The sequence below is a fragment of the Anser cygnoides genome, chromosome 12, assembly GCF_040182565.1.
Source record: "Anser cygnoides isolate HZ-2024a breed goose chromosome 12, Taihu_goose_T2T_genome, whole genome shotgun sequence".
Taxonomy (NCBI): domain Eukaryota; kingdom Metazoa; phylum Chordata; class Aves; order Anseriformes; family Anatidae; genus Anser; species Anser cygnoides.
In genome coordinates, this window is record NC_089884.1 from 20,707,361 (window position 1) to 20,721,359 (window position 13,999).

Genomic DNA, 13,999 nt, shown 5'->3' on the forward strand with positions numbered 1-13,999 from the left:
ACCTAAAAAGGGTTTGGTCAGGTGGAAATCATTCCCCATCTGAGGAGACTGTTATTTCTTTGTAGTGCTCCTGTAATTTAAAAGCACACTGACTTAATGCACAGGTATTTACCTAGAAAAAAAGTTTACCTTTTAGATCATAAATTAGATTTAAAGTTAAGAAATGTGTTTTCTATCTATTTCCTCTTAAATGTACATTTACACACTGAACATTCACTTGTCAAAACTGTTTGCTGGTATCCATTTATTACTTCATTGTGATGATTTCTGAACACACAAAAAATAAGAATTAGGAAAAATTTCTCTTAGAAAATAACTTGCAGTGCTCTTGGGTGAATACATCCTTTATCCATACTCGGATGATAAGAGTGAAGGCTTAGCTCATATTTCTGCACTAATCTGCTTCAAACCTGATCTTGAAAAATTACCCTCATTGCACAAAGAAAATACAGCATTTAAGTCACCATGTTGATCAAATTTGGTTCTGCTTTTTGACTGTGGAGGGAACAAATTGTTTGGTGATTCTGTGATGTGAACCAGTGTCCACTAGGGAACTGAGTAAGTTTTTTTTTGTTTTGTTTTGTTTAACCACTTTCCTTCCTTCCCAAGTAGATTGTAACTCTTTTAACAAGAGAGATACTTTATTATAATATCATATTTTTATGTGAAGTATTGAAGGGTTTTCTTAAAGCTTAATACTTTATATTGCTATTGATAGTATTATTTTAGAATAGAAGTATCAAATATTTAGATTTCATGCTTTGCATTACTGTTTTTATGGAAATAAAAATCAGGAATGCTGCTTTAAAAATTAAATTTCTGTAGAAATAAAATACAGGCTGTCAAAATGGGAATAAGAACAACAACAAAAATGTTAGTAGCTGTCTCTGAATTTGTCTTCATAGTGGTAAAAGTATATAATTAATAGAAGAATTTTAGCTCCAGATGTGGCTATACTATAATAGAGCCTTATAAATGCTACAGAAAGAAAAATTGCTTGGAACGAATGAGAACCAAATCAAGAGCACACCTGGGTTTGACAAAGATTGCATTTACTGACTGCTGTGCTATCACATTACAGAGAAAGACCAAGTCTTTGGGAGCAGCTGTAGAGAAAGGCCTGGCAAATCTGCATGCAAATAGCAGCACATTGTTAACTTAATCAGATGCCGAGGAAAAGATGTGCCAGACCATGAGGATGATCTATAAACAAGTACAGAGTCCAGAGAGATTGTGAGGGCTAGGCAGATTAAAAAGGTATACCACAAGGGTTCTGTCCTTGGGTCAGATTCTCGTCTTTTACGTTGCCTGAAGGTTACTGCCATTCAAGCTAACTTATCACAGTGTTTGTTATAGCCCATTGTAGTAAATTTGTCAAATAGTACCCGATTTGTTCTTTGAACAGATATAAATAATTGCGTATTATTTTGGGAGTTTGGTAGCTCTTTGTTCCTTGGTGGTAGAGATATGGGTATTATTTTCTGAAGGAACAGTGTGTGATTTCATAACTCCCATTAAATAATATTACTGTATAAATGTCCCAGTGTAGTGAGATAAGAAATAGTGCAATATACTGTATAAAGAGACAGATCTTCTATTAAAAGAAAATCTTTCTTATAAACTGAAGTGCCCTGACTACAATTGTCTTAAGAAAGTTAGACACCTGCCCTTCATATAATTTATTGATACTACCAGGATTATATGTTTAAAATCTTCTCTAAGTCTAATATCATAAAAAATAAAGAAGTAATACTATTTAATCACCCACTGCTTAATAGTGCCTTAGTTGTTTACTGCCATTGCACTAATTGCTCTGTACTAATGTGTTTTTGTGTGATTTCCAGTAGTGCTAAAAGAACTGAGATCCATAACCAATTAAATATAGTGGTTTTATGTTAAAAAATATATCTACTGTAGACTAGCAAATGAACAGTGGTATTCTTTAAAAAACAAGAGAGACTTGGCAATTGCATAGCTGCAGAGTAATAGGTATTTTTCATTGCATCTTTTCCGCAGTGACATTGGAGTAATTTTTATGAATAAGCAAACTGCAGAAAGCTGAGCATTTTATATTATATTATGGGCCAGAATCTCCCCTCATACTGTTATAAATCAGGTATAACTTTATTAAAGAGAGAGCAATTGCCCCCATCTAAAAGAGGTAGACTCAGGCCTTTTGTTTCTGCAAATGGCTTTTCTTTTTTTGGAAACGCAACTTTTAAAATCTGAAATACAGATATATCTCACCCGAGCACACGTGCATAAATATTTCAGTTCTACCTGCTGCATGGAGAACCACATGCAGGGCTGGGCAGCGGGGCCAGACAGGCAACCTGAGTCGAAGACAGTGCTTTGGATCCTTGGCTGGCTCATCGGGAGCACGACAGAAATGATGTGCAAAGACTTGTAGGAGAGAAAGCAACACCAGTTACATACTGTAGCATCCCCTGCCAGAGGGTTAATTGAGTAACATTGTTGTTGGCTCCAGAAGGATCTCGCTGCCTGAGACAGGGCACTGCAGTGGAGACTGTGAGGGTGAGCGAGGTGAGGGGAAATTGGACATAATAGCATTAATAATAATAATTAAATACTAAAAGTAACAAAAGAACGCATAACTAATACACCAGTCTCTTGCTTTATTATTACAAAATTAATATTCATATGAATGCTATCAGAGCTATTCCATATTAAGCTGGTAAGACAAAAGCCACGCTGTACTATATTATACAGTATATTACACGATGCTTGTTTCTGTGGATTTTGACCAGCTTAGAGCAAACTAACAGGACTACCAAATACTCTGTTTCCAGGTCTCCAGCACAAGACCTTCAATCAGCACAGGAATCACAAACCCACAGAGTGGCAACACACTTCACTTTATATGGGGGGAGGTAATGAGATCAATTAGATCCTCATCCATTGAACTGTAGACAGCTGCTGGTGCATAATAATCATCATTAGAGGTGGGTGAATGTGGGATACTTGATTTGCCAGGCTACCCACAGGTATTCTAAAAATGCCAGACTTAACTCTCAAATATTTTGAGTACTTGAGGCCAGCATTTTCTCTGAAGTCTCTCCTGGGACTATTGATCATAAAAGAAGAAAAAGGTACATCTGAGAGCAAGGAGCGCTACAAGGCTGCCAGACTGTTTTCAGGGCTGGAGAAAGTTGAGCAGATAAACCCTGCCAGCTGTTCTGAAAGCACTGCCCCCTTCAGGGCCACATGGAGCCTGTGGGCAGCGAATCCCAGGGTTACCCGCCATCTGAATTCAAACCTTCATCAGCCATGCTCATCATCCAGTTTCTTCATCTCTCTTGATGATAGTTTCATGATAAGAATTGCAGCATTTTTAGATTTGGGTGGACTCTCTTTGGTTCATCCCATACTTCAGTGATTACCTATTAAGTGATCACCTCCCTTCTTTTTTTATACCAATACAACCAGGTTATGTGTTAATGAAGTTCATATGTTTTGAATTTTAACAACAAAAGGTCTGATATTGACATTGCTTTTTGGATAGTGGGTAATGTAGCCTTCTTAGTATTTCATTTCGAGCCTTTAAACCACCTCTAGGCTTTATAAGCACCACCAGCATATCCAGCAAATGCAGTCAGTGTTGTAATCAGCGTCATTCCTGGTTATTAATTTTAGGATTTTCTTTGAAACCTCAATAAATGCTTGTTGCATTAAATACTTATATGTTAAAAACATTATAAAACCCTCTTAATTGATGCTGTTATTCATATACATCCTTGCAACTCCATATATTCTGCACTTCATACTAATTCTTGTAACCTTCATAATTCTTGTAATTAAGAGTCCTTTTTTTAGGCAGTGGATGTGGCCATTCCAGTAGAATAAATATGATACATATCATTACTGTTTACTTTTCTGTTGGCAATGTAAACAACAATCCACTTCTTTTGGTGGGCTTTCTCATTCATTCATACTCCTTAACATAGGTGTGAGTTTCCAGTGTAAAATGGTGGTATCTCACTGGTTAAGTTGTATTAGTGTGTATAGGAGTTTAATAAAAACAGCCCAGCAGTCATGGGGTAGTAGAAAAAAGAATGAAAGCAAATATGTGCAAGAGAGAAATTGTGTGTGAGATGAGATCTTCTGAATCCTAATCTGAGTTCTTTGACAAGTCTTCCGGCATGGTTTTGTGTCATGTACTGCTGCTGATTTCTATGTCTAAATCTATTCCTGATGTCAGTGGGTGTAGCTCTGTCACAGCTGTATACATGAGCAACAAATTTGGCCCTATTTTGGAAAATACTTATGTACCCTGCAGGTTGCTGTGAGGATTAATTTGTTAATGTTTGTACAACACTCTGAATATATAAAGTACTATATAAGTGTTTAGTAGTATTAAGTCCCCATGAATCACTTATTTGTCCTCAGTATCAGTGCAGACTGTGGTTTTTGCTCTTATGGACTAGTGGAGCTTAGAAAGGAAGAAAAGGAAACAGTTGCTATAGTTTCAGCAACTGGCAAAACAAAGCAACTGGCAAAATGTGCTCTATTCTATGTGCACACATAATATTTGGGTAGATGGTCACACAGTACCAGCGTACAAATATTTATCTGTTTGCGAAGAGAATATCAGGCTTTATTGCCCAATGATGCAAACCATTATTCTTGTAAACATCACCGGCTTTCTCATATGCATAAAGACTATTTTTAAGACTAACGGTATGTGGAAGAAGACTCCAATGTATTTTATTAGATTAAATTGACTATACTGGTTTTATGGCCTACCACTTTTTTGGTATATCAACTAGTTGATTGCAGATTCAACCACATGGTGGTCTTTCCTTATATTTGTTTTCATGATGTGTGCAAAAACAAATTAAGCCTGTGCACTTAAAACATATTGAATATCTGAGATGATGGCTAGATAGAAGGTAATAGGAATTTCTCAGTTCTCTTTGATGGTGGCAGTGTCATCACCAGTTTGGTTATAGCAGCTGCTCCTTTCTTACTGGTCAGTTTTATTTCCTATTCTCAGATACCTTCCTCTAAATGAAAGAGATTAAGACAGCCATCTTCTTGAAAGCTGGTAAAATGGGGCAGATGAAAGAAGACATCAAGCCAGGCATTCTGTCTGGCATGGCTGAGCTAGGGTTCAGACACTACATTAGAGATTTCACCGTACTCGTATATATCAGTAATGAAGTATCATGAGACTAAGTATCAGTATCAGCTGGGGAAGAGCCAACAATGAATATGTATCTTGGACTGTGAAATTTCACAGTATCACAGATTTCTAGGTTGGAAGAGACCTCAAGATCATCGAGTCCAACCTCCGACCTAACACTAAGTACTCCACTAAACCATATCGCTAAGCTCTACATCTAAACGTCTTTTAAAGACCTCCAGGGATGGTGACTCCACCACCTCCCTGGGCAGCCCATTCCAATGCTTAATAACCCTTTCGGTAAAGAAGTACTTCCTAACATCCAACCTAAAACTCCCCTGTCGCAACTTTCGCCCATTCCCCCTCGTCCTGTCACCAGGCACGTGGGAGAACAGACCAACCCCCACCTCTCTACAGCCTCCTTTAAGGTAACTGTAGAGAGCGATAAGGTCGCCCCTGAGCCTCCTCTTCTCCAGGCTGAACAAGCCCAGCTCCCTCAGCCGCTGCTCGTAAGACTTGTTCTCCAGACCCCTCACCAGCTTGGTCGCCCTTCTCTGGACTCGCTCGAGCACGTCCATGTCCTTCCTGTAGCGAGGGGCCCAAAACTGAACACAGTACTCAAGGTGCGGCCTCACCAGAGCCGAGTACAGGGGCACAATCACTTCCCTAGACCTGCTGGCCACACTGCTTCTTATACAGGCCAGGATGCTGTTGGCCTTCTTGGCCACCTGGGCACACTGCTGGCTCATATTCAGCCGACTATCAACCAATACTCCCAGGTCCTTCTCGGCCAGGCAGCTTTCCAGCCACTCATCTCCCAGCCTGTAGCTCTGCTTGGGGTTGTTACGCCCCAGGTGCAGGACCCGGCACTTGGCATTGTTGAACTTCATACAGTTGACCTCAGCCCATTGCTCCAGCCTATCCAGATCCTATCCAGATTTCAATGCATTCATTAATCAGAAGGCATGCTATCTTCCTGATTCTGGATTATATAGGCTGTTCTCAGGCTCAGTAGGGGAGGGCAGTATGGAAACCCCACAGGTGCAAGGCAGCATTCCTTAAATTTCCTTAGGGTGGCATTGGGCATGGTACCTGCAGAACATGGCAGAACCCGGGCCTCAGGTTCTGATGAAGTACATTAATTTTGTTTCTACTTCTGAATTTTAACTAGTACCTTTTCTTATAAGTAATCATGTTGTTGTTTTGTGGATCTGAAAAGAGGAAGATCATCAACATAAGAGAGACTCGGCAGGAGAATGTGAAACCTTCAAGTTCATCTATCATCTCTCTAAGGTGTAAAAGAACATAGAGTAAGAGCAGTGATGTGCATTCAGCACGAATGGTGCCGTGTTTCTTCTCCTCTCCCTATACCAAAGTTATGAAATATTTTAGTCACAACAGTCAGCAGTTATTATGAACCAAGTGACATTATGGTTTTAACTGGTTACAGGTTACAATTACACAGGTTACCACTGTGAGGAAAATTAATTCGCAATAGTTTCTTAAGGTTTTTGCCAACTACAAGAATTGAAAGAACAAGAGTTCTTTTATGTCCTTCTCCTATCACTCTAACTCTTCCCATATAATTCCAGTCATTCATCTCTCCAACTCAGAAACATTTAAAATTAATCTAAAGGGGGAGTAGATCATCACCAAGTAATTATAATCAGATGCAAGATTTGAAATGCAGTCTCCCAAGGTGATGCAGTTATTCCCAGGTGTCAAAGCAAATCTCCCTTTTCTCCCTGCCCTCTGTGTCTGGACATGGAGGGCAGCTGGAGCCTGACCCTGAAGTACAGTAATGTATTATGGTAGTCTGCTCATGTCAGAAATGGAGCAGGATGGAAGCAGGTGACATCTCCCAGTGTCTAGACCAATTAACTCCATTGTGTGTCAAAATGTTATCAGCTATGATTGAAGCTGGCACTTTTGTGGTCCATACTGTCTGATTTTTGGATAGGCAAAAACATCCATCTTGAGGCCGAGTAAAGCTTCTCTCAGGTGGCATTCAGGTTTTTCAATATAACTTCTTCCAAAGTAGAGCAGCATCCATAAAATACAAGATTGAAAGGTACAACACATGATAAATTAGAGCTTCAGATGGTACTGTTGCCCTAAATGAAGAATCCTGAATTTTGTATTTAATTTGTCTACTTGTTCAAAGATCGCATGTATTGGATATGAGGTATTCCGTTGTATGTAGATACTCTCCATTGGTCGTCTCAGGCACTCATGGCCATATAAAGACGGCATTGAGATACCTGACGTTTATGATGTCAACAGTAAACTATGCATCCTCCCCAGTTTTGAGGGGTAAGTAGCCTTTGTTAAGCATGACTGCTACATATATCCTTTGAAAATATACCGTTGCTAATGACTGTGGGGATGCAGCTGTAGAAAGCAAATACAGTGAATGGGACTTCCAAACTTCTGGTACTTCAGAACTGTTTAATAATTGTCACAGAAGCATAGCCTATTTAAAACATAAAAAAGCTGCATTAATGACTATTTATTACTTTTTTCCAATTATTTTGTTGCTAAATGTGTTAGCAGAAGCACCTCTGAACAGTATCATATTGCTTCCTTTGTTGATCTGGGACTTGTAAGAGGCTAGATCATTATCAGTCATATTGTAAATATTTGTTTCTACTTGTAGGTACTAATTTGACTGCCTTTACTGTTCTTGAAGTTTCACCCAGGTTGTACCAAGTAAGGTCTCTTAAAGATGCTGCTGGCATAAATTTTTCATCTCGGCTTTCTTCCTACACACAAAATAGATTTATTTGCAGCACTCTGGACAAAAGAAAGCCACATCTAACCCTGACCATTTTGACATCGTAATGCACTAAGTCCAAATTTTGTGCTCTCAGCAAACTTGTAGTCCAAAGCAACAGACATTTTTTTTTCCTGTAGCTGTGACACAGATTGAATTCCCATCCGTTATCTTCACAGAAAGTGATGGCTCATTTTTCAAAACACTGATTGGCAAAAATTTTGTGGATGACTGTTTTTGATGATGATTATTTTTGTAGATGGGTTATTTGCTGTGCTCTTCAAGTGCTCCTCAGGCTTTGACTCCTGATGTTGTCCAGGCAATTCAGCTGGTATACCATAGCCTGTTTAACTGGTCTCATGGGAGATTGATCGCCTGCTCACTCACCTAAATTGGTGTTAGTGTAGTGTGTGGAGTGGAAAGACTTTCTTCAGTTAAGGCAGTATGTTCCAGATCAGGGGTTTTACATTTTTTCTGTTTTACATGGTTTCCCTATGTAAAAGCTGCTGTTGCTGGGTGACTACTGGCATTCTGCTGGATAACGTTAGAAAGCTATAACCTGGCTGAATAGATCATGTCACAGCTCTAAACATTAGAGGTAGAATTGCATCCGGTGTCTGTTGTTGGCTTTTGTTCTGTCAAGGCTAGAAAAATGCTAACCGATCTGATAAGCAGTTAAAACATTACCTAAAACAGGAACATGAAATGGGCTGGATTTGTACTCAGTGAGAGCTCTCTAATGGCAGAAGCGTGCATGATCAGATATTCCTGACCTCTACCAATGGGCTATTGGCCCGTCTGCTGCTCTGAGTTTTTGCTGTCATCAGCTGTGCTGCCAGGGTCAGCCGTAGCCAACTCTTCTATGCCATGGCCAGCTTGCTGGGAGCAGAGACCACTGGGCTCCTCAGTGCAGATTTCAAGCAGAATGGCAACTGGCGCAAAGCTCTTGCTTTGGCACCCTTCAGTCATCCAGGTTCTGTTCTTTATCCCTCTCTTCCCAGTTTTTGTCTTGCCTTGCCAAAGAATTGTGGCACTAGCAGAATCTTCCATTCTGGGCAATTATTTTAGGTACTCTTTGCCAAGAGACCCAGAATTAGGGTTTCTCCTCAAGTTAGTTCCAGAAAAGAATCTGAGAAAAGGGAGATGAGGATTTGTTGGCTTTGATATTGGCACTCTTAGGGCCATGTTTGCTGGCTCTCTTTGTCTACCTTGTGAAATTTCAGGGCAGTCCAACAAAGAATTAATCTCTCTTGGGACTGCAGTCCCTATCGTAACAACCCAATTGGCTTGCTTCTCTGGAGAAGCCAAAAAATATCAGCAGTAGCTTCTTGCAACAGGTTTCTCCAAAAGCAAACTGGACATGAAGATGAACTTTGGACATGCTTTTTTTTTTTTTTTTTTTTTTTTTCCTGAAAGTTGTTTCAATGGACAAAGTAGATTAAGAACTTTTTGATTTTGGAATACTTCCCTCTCTAACTATGGTGCGAAATCTAATTTGATCTGAAACCTCTGAGTAGTCCCCTTGGAATGACCTCTCAGAACTGACAATTTCTTTTTTCCTGGAAAGTATTTATTCCCTAAACTTTATTTCAAAGTTTGAAGTAGGCATTGTGAATTTGTGCAGTGTCTCCTTGGAAGACCAGAATTTGTAGTTAAGTGTACATTTAGCATGCTAAAGACACAGTCAACAACAGAAAGAGAAAAATGTACTTCCCCACTATCTTTGGACTATCTTAAAACATTGAATTGTCCATTTTTCTGCTTCTCAGTTTTGGTAGGAAACCCTGAGCATTTAGTGTCCCTGGCTAGGGCTGTGAATAAGCACTACGGGTTCTCCCTGAAGGCTGCTGAGCTCCCTGAGCATTCAGCTCCCTGATTTGACCCTGCAGTAGCTGCTTAAATTCTTCTCTGCAGAAAGTGAGCACAATGCTCTTAAATATTATGCACAAGGTTGGATGGGGGTCTGGGGGTGGGGGGGAGGAATAGGGAGCTGGGGGGTGTCCCTTTAAAAGCACTGAGTTAGTAGCTGCACGATTAGGCTTTACTGTCTGTAGTTCCTACTATACCTCTGAAGTACTTGTATGGAATGGATGCTTCAAATTAAGTATGACCTGGTTGTCCAATCCCAATTACCTAAAGAATCCCTCAATTTGCTTAACAATTCCCTCACAGCTATTATGTCTCTGACTGATTGTCCCCAGGACTCTCTTAGGCTTACAGCTAATGTAATTGATTCTTCAGTAGTAGCCTAAAGGGCCATTTGGCTTCAACCATGGTCGGGAGATTTTTTTTTTTTAAACTAAGTTAAAAGAATGGTTATTTTTTATAATAGTTTTAGTTTTGAAGAGTGGGGTGGAGGGTATCATCTGGACACAGCTTGGAACAACAGTCCCTGCCAGATGAAGAAGTGTTTTTGTTGGGCTCTCTCGGTTGAATTGGCTTTGGGTAGAAGGTCTATGCAGCCTTCAAACCCAAATTTGGGTGAATATTTCTGAAAAGTGCTGTTGTGAAAGCTTTGTTCTGACATTTTCATCTTCTTCTTAGTCAAAATAGGAAGTTTTTTTTTTTTTTTTATTTCCCCCCACCACTCCTCTCTAGACCTGAATAAACATCAGCCATGATAGAAGCACCATTTCAATTATGATAAAACTATCAATCCTCAAATACTCTTACTCAAAGAGACACTGCTTGTATACAGGGGTTGATTATTAGCTCATGGAAGAAGTCTTCGATGCTGTAAAAAATGTATTATCTTTTCATCATCCAGGGCTGAATTATAAGAAGCAGTAGACTGTGTTAGCTAAGCTACATTAGCAAAGATGCTCAATGAGTCTCATACTGTTAAGCCAGGATCTTACATTCTAAGTTTCAGTGAAACTTTTTGGACACTGACTTTTCACTGGGAAAAAACGAATAGCTGTAGAAGCAAAATCCCATCAATAGTTTTTTCCAGAACTCTCAGCTCCCTTCTTTTCCACCAATCCCACAAAGCCATAACTAGAACCCCCCAGTGGAGGTAGCAGGATATCAGTTTAAAACAGATAACCGGAAATATTTTTTTACACAGTCAGCAGTGAACTTCTGGAACTTGCTCCCAAGGGAATTTGTAGAGGCAGACAGCATCAGCAGGCTCAGAAGAGGATTAGACATCCATGGAAAACGGCTCAATAAATAGATAATAATAAACAGTTCAATAAACGTCTAAAAAAAATACAATAGCCTTGAGTCACAAAAAGCACTAACTTCTGACATACCTAGAACCTAAGAATTAAGGTGCTTAGACACTACCTTGTTGAGAAGGATAAAGACATGCTCAGAATTTCTTTTTCAAAGGCATAAATGGTATCTCTAATCTTCTCAGTTCCTGTCAGGGAAGCTGATGAAAGACTTTCATGGGTTTACATCACTGAACTAAACTATTGCCTCCTTCTTTTCTCCTATCTTTGATTTTCTGTGGAAAGAAAGGTTGCACTTTATTTGGGAAACAATAAAGAACAGCTATTTGAACATTAGGTATGAGAAGGAGGAAGGAAGAGAACGGGAACCGGAGTCCGTTGGCGAATGGGTCAAAGTTGAAAGATTACCATCAGCTCTTTTCTACCTGAAATCTGTGAGGGAGATAATCTGTGAGGGAGGACCTCCCTGGGCAATGGAGGAACCCCACTGCAGTAGTAGCAACATTTCTGCTCAGACACAACAAATCATACACCCCCCCCCCCCCCCCCCCAAAAAAAAAAAGCAACCACTGGGCAGAGTATATATTGTCTATATTGCTTAGTGCATTTTAAAAATATGATGTCAACATTAATTACTAAAATGATGTACTTGCCAACAGAATAATGCACAATATTCCCCACCTCATTTGCATGTGTAGTCCATTAATTAATGTCTTTACAAAATGAATCTTGTAAGTAACAATTTAGTCTTTATTCCTGTAAAATGATATTGAAAAAAAGTGTTCATATTGAAACAGCGGAAGTGGTGTGTGCCCTTTGGTGAAACACTAAGTATAGTTTGCTTGGATTCCAGAACCCTATTTTTTCTGAACAGGGTAAAAGAAAACTGTCTTAAAGATTATGTGCATTCCCTCCCCACAGAGCAGACACAGATTTTGAGAGGATTTCATGATTTTGTTCTCTTTAAGGATGGATGTCTAATATAGGTAGATGAAATGCTAGAACAGCTGCCAATAGCTGAGATGGATCCTGTCCTTAAAAAAAAAAAAAAAAAGCTACAATGAGAACAGAAAGGGCAACTCATATCATGTGCTAGACAATCTCATAGTCTGGCAGAGAAATGGCTCTAGCCAATGCTACCAGTATTTATTTACAAGTTAACTTTTCCTCAGCTTCTGTTCTGCATCTGTAAAATGACTCTGGATCTGCCTGAGATATCAAGTGTATTGAACAAATTTGTCTATTTTCTTATTGAAAATTTTTTGGGTCCTTTAGGACCCAAGGGAACAGCTTGAAGCTGCGACAGAGGAGTTCAGGCTGGATATCAGGAAAAGGTTCTTCACCAAGAGGATGGTTGGGCACTGAAACAGGCTCCCCAGGGCAGTGGTCATGGCACTGAGCCTGACAGAGTTCAAGAATTGTTTGGACAACACTCTTAGACACATGCTCTATTTATTTATTTATTGGGTGGTCCTCTGGGGACCAAGGAGTTGAACTCAATGATCCTTGTGGGTCTCTTCCAACTTGGATATCCTATGATTCTATGATAAGCAGAAATTGTTATGGGTGCTTTTTGAGGAACAGTATATTCACATTTTTGATGCTGATCAATGTTAGTTGTTTCATAAAATTAACAGTTAACAGTATGGAAAAATGTGTATTTTGCTTATAAGCATTTTTGCCAAAGTTTTATATTGTAAGCTTCTGGAACTAAGTTTGCAATATATCTTTTCCTTCATTTAGGAAAGACACAGAGCTGACTGTAGACTGGCTTATAAAATAAATGTGTTTTATGTTCATTTTGAAGGTATGTTACTCTTCATTATTATATAATTTGTGATTTGAGTAGACGTGGCTACAGCTGAACAGAAGTATTTAGCATATTCATATGTCAAGGCTGGAAGACATAAAATTAGCTATACCAGTTTTTCCACTGGTATGTGGGGATGCATGTTTTGTAGCCAGTATATTTTTTTTTCTGCAGAGAAGATGATTCTGGTGAGAGGTTGGGCATAGCATATTGCATCTGCTCCCTCTTCCTACTTGAAATGATTTATGCTTACCTTCTATAGGAAGCAGATTCATCAGTCCAAATCCAGTCTTAGCGTGAACCCAGTCTATAGCAAATCTAAGATAAAGCAAAGACTTTCAATGGTTAGTTTTAGTCTCTAAAGGAATTAGGAAAATAATTGCCATTAGGAATAATTTCAGTGCATTGTTGTGTTTTTTTTCTTTTTTCTTTTTTTTTTTTTTTCCTGTCTTGTATCACTTGATCAACTCCTTCCTATTTTTTTGCCATTTGAATTTTTATTTTTATTTTCATTTACAAAACTTTACAGAGCTAGTCAGTAATGTGTAAAGTAAGACTCTCTGTTCACCTAGTCAGTGTTTTGGAGTAAGGAAGAAACACCAGAATAGTGTGCAGTTATATGGTATGTGGCTTATGGTGAAATTACACATGGGTGAATTTTTTTGTTAGCGTTTTGTACATCATACTTTAGAAAACATTGTTGTTTGGTTTTAGTTCAGATTGCTTTTGGTTACTGAAAGTAATTTTCCAGGGGGCAAAAAAAAGTTTAACTCTAAATACTGGCCTTGATTTTTGTGTTTAGTTTCAAAGAGTGCAATGAAAGATAAAGGGTAAGGGTAAATTAAATCTTTGTGCGTATATGTGGTTGTTTGTATCAGTAAGCTCTAGAGATTTGGGAATTCAAATTCTGCACAGAGATCATATGTGGATATAAATGGTTGTCACTAATTCAGCACGGGCTTGAACCAAAGTTAATTAAGAGGATTGGAAAGATTTTCACCAAGTTGGTTGGTAGATTGGGTCCATCATGAGAGCTTTTTAAGCTTGTATCTCTCACTGCCTTAAACCTTGGTATTGCTGCATATCAGGGAGTTTGG

The 13,999-nt window shown here is 39.0% G+C and overlaps 1 protein-coding gene across 20 annotated transcripts in view; it reads left to right on the forward strand.

The window, feature by feature from the left end:
• ZNF536 (zinc finger protein 536) overlaps positions 1-13,999 on the forward strand; it is a 343,101-nt gene that overhangs the window by 127,015 nt on the left and 202,087 nt on the right. For 15 of the 20 annotated variants that reach the window (XM_048073316.2, XM_048073327.2, XM_067004235.1 and 12 more), the window contains one exon: positions 2,811-2,891. The exons of 4 other annotated variants lie outside the window; for them this stretch is intronic. In XM_048073316.2, coding sequence (XP_047929273.2) covers positions 2,882-2,891 — 10 coding nt within the window. In that variant the 5' untranslated portion in view covers positions 2,811-2,881. Of the gene's footprint in view, positions 1-2,810; positions 2,892-12,835; positions 12,900-13,999 lie in introns of all 20 variants that reach the window. One more of the 20 variants, XM_067004231.1, reaches the window with a different exon arrangement.